This window comes from Ailuropoda melanoleuca, unplaced genomic scaffold (genome assembly GCF_002007445.2).
Source record: "Ailuropoda melanoleuca isolate Jingjing unplaced genomic scaffold, ASM200744v2 unplaced-scaffold73480, whole genome shotgun sequence".
NCBI lineage: Eukaryota > Metazoa > Chordata > Mammalia > Carnivora > Ursidae > Ailuropoda > Ailuropoda melanoleuca.
The window spans coordinates 1-6,680 of record NW_023248815.1 but is presented as its reverse complement, the minus strand read 5'-3'; the positions used below and the strand labels follow the sequence as shown (position 1 = coordinate 6,680).

Here is a 6,680-nt window from a genome sequence, read left to right as displayed (position 1 = left end):
ATATTAAATATATCAATTATATTTTAATATATTTATAAATCAGTATAAATATATTTATACTTAATATAATATAATGTTATATTTAATATATTAAATAATATATCTTTTTTGTTCACCTCTGTATTTCTAGCACTTAGAAGAAAGGAAGAATGCCAGGCACATAGTACACAACCAAAAATTATTTGGTAAATGAATGCATGAATGAGTGAATCTTAATTTGCCGCATCTGTAAAATGCATCTAATAATGTCTTACCTCCCTGAAATTAGGAGGCTGGAGCAGATTATCTTTTAGGTTCTTTTCAAGCTCTAAAAATCTATGATTTTTTTGACTCTTTTTTTATTGCTACCATATCCAGCTTTATATTAGGTAATGTGAAGTTCTGAAGCAGAATGAGTTTTCTTCCTTTTTTTTTTGTAGGTGAGCTGCAGAGGAAGATTGGTTTGAAAGTGCTTGAAATGAGAGGAAATGCAGTTGTTGGGTACTTACAGTGTTTTGATCTGGAAGGCGAATCTGGGTTAGTGGTACGAGCCATAGGAACAGCGTGTACACTGGATAAACTAAGTAGCCCAGCAGCACTCCTTCCTGCATGTAATTCCCCATCCAAAGAAATGAAGGAGTAAGTATGAATCAATGAATCATTCTTATGGAGCTTTTTATCTTTTACCTATATATTTTCATTTGATTTGAAATATTCTAGTAGAGTTGTTTAACATACATTTTCACTACGGTGATTTTTTTTTTTCTTATGGTAATTTTTATATCAGAGGTGACTATGAAAATCTGAAGCTTTAATCTATTTAGCTATTCCTAATATTTTATTTGTACTGTCTTAATATGAAATTCAAGTTAAGTAATCTAACACTAACCTTATTTCATATCTTTAGGCACTGTATATTTAAAGCATTAAATGGTTATTAATGGAATTTTTACTTATTCTTTGGGGAATGCTTTAAACCCATTATTATACCTGATAAACCAGTTATGCTTATTATTAGCAACATAGTATAGAAAGGAAGAGTATAGCAGGAAAAATTGACCTGTGCAGGGGTCTGAAATGCAAATGTCTACAGAGGCCAGACTGTTTATATAAATAAAATAATTGAGTATAATTAAATAGGGAGTACTGAGGACTGTGTAAAGCAGATATTGGCAAACTTGGCTGGATAGTAAATATTTCACGGACTAGCCATATAGTTTCTGTCTTTGTTTACCAAAAAAAGGAGTTTGCTGATCCTGATCTAAAGGAATTGAGGCTCATACATTTTTTAAAAACTGAGTGTGGTTCAACAAAACTCTTTGGTTGGCTGGATTTGGCTTATGTGTTATCATTTGTGTCTAAGACAGAAGATTCTCAATGTGGTGGTGGTTGTGGTGCTGTCTACAAAGAATGTTTAAAATGAAAATTTTCTGTCATGATGTTGGGGTGAGGGAAGATCCTGGTTGGGGACTAGAAATGCTGATTCTTGTACACAGCAAAGGACAACTCTGTACAATGAAGACTTGTTCCACCCTAAATGCCAGTAATACTTCCATTGAGACCCACTGATTTAGAGATTCTTCTAGATCAAGGGTCAACAAATTTTTTTTTGTAAATGACTAGATGATACAGGTAAATAATAGTTTAGTCTCTGCTAAAAACTACTGATCTTTGCCATGGTAGCATGAAAACAGCCATTGACCGTATGCAAATAAATGAGTGTGGCTGTGTTTCAATAAAACTTGATTATTTATAAAATAGATGCAGGGTGAATTTGACCTGTAGGGTATAGTTTGCTGACCCCTGCCCTGTATCATCAGGGAGTCAGGATTCTGTAGTCAGAAAACCTGAAATGCTTCTCAGACTCACAGTAGTCAAGAGATGTTGACTAGAAAACAATCACAATCCTCTTAAAAATTTTTTTAAATTCCAGTATAATTATCATACAGTGTTCTATTAGTTTCGCATGTACAATATGGTGATTCAACTTTTTTTTAACAATATTTTAAAAAATGAGATGTTCCTCTTAAGCTTATTCTTTCTGTTTAATTATTTCAATTCTGTTGGCCTTTAGTTATTTAGATTAAATTTTAGTCACAAGAGGGAGCACAGTATTATATATATTGCCTGATTTTATTGGGAAATACCTTGACAAGTGAAATAACTAAATAAATTGAAGCATGGATTTGCTTTATATTCCATTTAAGATATTTTTAAAAAGATATGAACTGCCTGCTGCCACAGGTAAAGTCAGATTGCAGGTGTAACTTTTTGAGGGACTCAGTTTTTATTTTCTTTTTCCACACCAAATTTAAGTAAAGACTTGGGTCCCTCCTTCTCTTGCCATCCTCCAGCTTTATCTAAGTTGCCTGAAGGGGCCTGGCTTTTGCAACAGTATTGTCTGAAGTTTTTTCCTCTTTTCACTAAATTATTTAGTAGAAAGAGAATGTTGTATTATCTGTTAGTGTCTTAAAATGATATATTGATAGTAGTGGAATACATTTTGCCTGCATTTAGGACTATTTCCATTAATGTAAATCTGCTGGGATTGTGTAAGTGTTCTCCTTTTCTAATTTTGTTGTAGCCCATCTACCCTAAGTTGTCAAATATTCACATCATGAAGAATTCAAGTTGCTTCATTAAGATTTTCTGAAAGGCATCTTACTACCTCAGTCATGGTATCAAAACAAAACAAACTCAGTACTCAGGCTGCTTTATTTCAGCCAGCTTCTGTGTATTTTTGATAGTGAATCAATTTTGGGTGCTAGTTTAAATTGTTTTATGATTGAACTGATTATAATTATTTTGATGTCTAATTATCATGTTGATTCTAGGCAGGAATTTGATAAATGGTAGTTTGGATTATGTTCCTGTCTGAATGGATTTAATATTAGAAATGTCACTGGGGTATTACTGCAAGATAATCTGTCATGAAAGGAGACTGATAAGAATTAGAATTCCAATAATACATATGGTGATACTTTGTATTTGAATTTTAATTAGATGTCATAATTTGAACCTTTTACAACATTCATTTTATTTTATTCATTTTATTTTACCTTTATTAATGGTGTGTTCTACTCCATTGTTTTGTTTTTTTATTTCCCCTTTCAGATATTTAGTTTGATGAATGATATAAATCTCTTTGGTATTTCCTTGCTGAACTATCTTGATGGTAGAAAGTGCATTTAAATATGATCTACTGCTTCTCTACTTTAAAAAAAAAAGTACTGTTTAAAAGATGTTAACTGTAATTTCTCCTCTGTGCAGCACTGATTCTTAGAATTTTAACTTCATTGGTCACTTCAACAGAAAGAAAAAACAAAAATAAAACCTCACTCAGTTGTTTATATAAATAGGTCACCAATGAGATGTTTGATTTTTATCAGTTGTATTAAACACATTTTTATTTTAAACTGGCAACAAAAACAGAAACATTGTCCTATTGTAAAACCAGTGATATTTTCAGAAAATAGTCTGTAGGCACTGTGAAAGACCATTATTGCCAGTTAATGATAGCTCATGTTTGAACCTTGTGGCAAATTGTGATTGCCGGAAACGTTCACTGGGCAGTAGAAAAGAAGAGGCCTGGAAAAGTTGAGCTGTTGATCTGCTTTTAATTTGAATTCTAAAAAATGGAGATATGATAGTTTTTCAGAGTGTATTCACATATGATTGTTTTCCCCCCATTATGCATAAGCAAAGGCGCTGCTTAGTGAAGTAATTGCTAATATGAAGTACAGGATTCTTAGTTGTCTAATATGCCATTTCCCCCATTTGATGTAACTATGCCCTTTTAGCAAAATGTCTTCATGAAAATGTAAATATTATATGTGAATATATGTCTGTGTATGTGATATAAATATATCTATACATACATATAGATATGATCTGTTGCAGGATGTCAGTTGATATAAAATTTCAATTCAGAATGTAGTTTAATAGATTCTGTTTAAATTTAAATAATATATTCTGTTTGAGAGCTAGACAAAAATTATCTACATTATTTTATTAATGTGTTTTGAAAAGCAGTGTCCCCTTGCTTTGTTTTGTTTCCAGTGTAATCTGGAAAGCAGTGTACTTGGAGTACTGAAATACTTGGAGGGCTGAAATACTGGAATGTTTGTATTTGCTTATATTCATTTAGTTCATTCATTTTCCTTATGCTGTCATTTTTCATATTCTTTAGTACCACTATCTTGCGAGTATAGACAGAAACATCTGTTAAACTTTCTTTATAGAAAAATATAATTAATTACATGAATGCAGTTTCAGAAGTAACATAACTTTGTATTTGACTTTTCACTTTTATAGGTGTTTTGTCCCTGTGTAGTAAGCTTTATGGTGATCAAAATAATAACAGACATTTTAAAGCAACTCAGAATCCAAATCTTAGTGTTTTTCTTATTTAATGCTACTGTTTCTGCTTGCTGTTTTTCTTATTCACAGTCCTAATTATTAATCCGATCCCTTAAAACTATAACTGTATCCTAATGAGTTAGTATTTAGCTATTCTTTTTAAATTTCAATTTGTTTTTTGCATGTTGGGGATTAAAAATTCCTCTCCCCTAACTAAAGCTCCTTTGAAATTATTTTAACACAACTTTGCTATCTGTTGTATGTATTGTTTTCTTTTCTTCCACTTTGACTACAAATTCCCTCAGGTCTCCGCTGGTTCATCCTCCAAGCCATGGATGCCGCTCGACTCACAACAGCCCAATTCACACTGCTACTGGCTCACGACTTACTCAGAACTTCTCTGTGTCTGTTCCCACTCTCATCTATACTGGTACGAGACTGCTCAGACTCAAGAGCTGGGGAAGGCAGGCCACAGGCAGAGTGGCTGCAAAGGGCAGGCAGGCAGGTAGCGTAGTGTAGGCAGGTACCACAAGTCTTGGCTTCCACCTTTTCTTACTTGAAGTCCAGCTGCAGTGAAGAAATCCAATATATAGCCACCGCAGAGGCTTTTACTACTTTGAAGTGAAAGTGTTCTTCTAGCTTCCAAAGTCTCTTCCATAGATCCTGTAAGAACCCTATCTTATATATGCATCCTGTAAGTTTTTAGGAGTATCCTCCAGTATGTGTTTTTGCCATTATTTCTGCATCTGGTTAGAAATAAAATTGATGATTGGATTCTAAATGAAATAGCTGTCAAAGCTTCTGATTTGCTTACTTTATTTATGTATGAAACCTGTTACATAGTAGGGTCTGTTTTATTCTGTGGAAGAGAGCTATTGGAAAACAGGTAAGAAACTCTATACTGCGTAAAATGCAATGGTTCTGTGTAGCTATATTCATTTTTCTCTCTGCTGTGTTTTTAGCTGTGGCACTCTTGATGCTATAGGATAAGGAAACATTTTTCTTTTGAAGATATCTGTGTGTGCAAATATAAAAACAGTTGTGAATATTTGCACACACCATTTGCAGCATCATTTTTTCTTTTGTAACTTAAAAAAGCATTGTTTATTTGAAAGTATTTTCAGTCATGTATTTATTTTTTTGTTTATTTTTCCTTTTAATATTTTTTACCCCCTTAGTCTGTCATTTCATGCTTTGCTTTTTTACTTGGCTTATTAACTGTTTCAGTGCAGATAATTATTTATCTGGAGAATGATGAATGGTTAAACAGCAATTGGTTGTCTTTGGCCTCATACCCAGCTCCACACTTAAGAAATGACTGCTGGCCCTGCCCAATACTTTCCCAGTGTTTGGATCATGCTGCCTTCCGTCAGGTCCTTTGGCACATGATTGCTTAATATTTCTCCACCTTCTTCTGGCAGGATTCCCTTCAATGAAGATCCCAATCCCAATACTCACTCATCAGGACCCTCAACCCCTCTGAAAAACCAAACTTATTCCTTTTCACCTTCCAAGTCCTACAGTCGACAGTCCTCTTCTTCTGACACAGATTTGAGTTTGACACCCAAAACTGGTAAGGCGCTTCCACCCACCTTTTTCTTTTTCTTTCTTTTTTTCTTTCTTTTTTTTTTTTTTCCAAATTTGTTTCTGTTCTTTATTAGCTTTCCATCCAAGGCTTTCCTCCTGTTTTTGGCATTTAAGTTAAAAGATAATGTGAATACTGATCATTTTCAGTTACTACCATTAAAATATGAAAATTTCATGTAGCTCAGAAATTATCTTGTTCAAAGATCTACATTTGTTGATTTAATCAAAGTGTAGATATGAAGTCCAGAATTTATTTTTGCATGTAGACATTTTTCATTTCATGCTCATATTATGAGGAATAACATCTTAAAGCTTTTGAATAGAAAGTAACATTAGTAGCTTGCAATCCAGTTCCTCATGCAGTAGAAACATTTTTGAATTCATTTTTCTGTCTATTTCTGAATTTAATTCTAAGATTTTATTATGAAAATTTTTCGAATAATCGAAATGTTTATATTGGAATACATATATCTATTTATTAACTTCTTGCTATTTAAAGTGTTTGATTTTGCTCTCTAGGTTAGAAAGTAGCATTTTTGCTTTACTTATTCTTACATTTTTCTCAATGTATGCAATTTATAATTTTTCCCTCTCCTATTTGTATTTTGACGAATAATTTCTGTGAGTTTCTATGAATGTTTTATGATAAAAATTGTTTTAAAAATCAGATTATTTTGTTACTTCTTTTTTTTTTTTTTTTTTTTTTTTTTTTTTTTTTTTTTTTTTTTTTTTTTTTTTTTAAAATTTTTTTTTTT

General features: G+C 32.3%; 1 protein-coding gene across 1 annotated transcript; it reads left to right on the top strand.

The window, feature by feature from the left end:
- The first annotated feature begins 196 nt into the window (after positions 1 to 196).
- On the top strand, positions 197 to 6,530 carry LOC117800637 (C2 domain-containing protein 5-like). The gene is made up of 2 exons (XM_034653193.1): positions 197 to 618; positions 5,760 to 6,530. The coding sequence occupies exons 1-2, from the start codon at positions 392 to 394 to the stop codon at positions 6,103 to 6,105; spliced, it is 573 nt and encodes a 190-aa protein (XP_034509084.1). The 5' UTR covers positions 197 to 391; the 3' UTR covers positions 6,106 to 6,530.
- Positions 6,531 to 6,680: the final 150 nt, after the last annotated feature.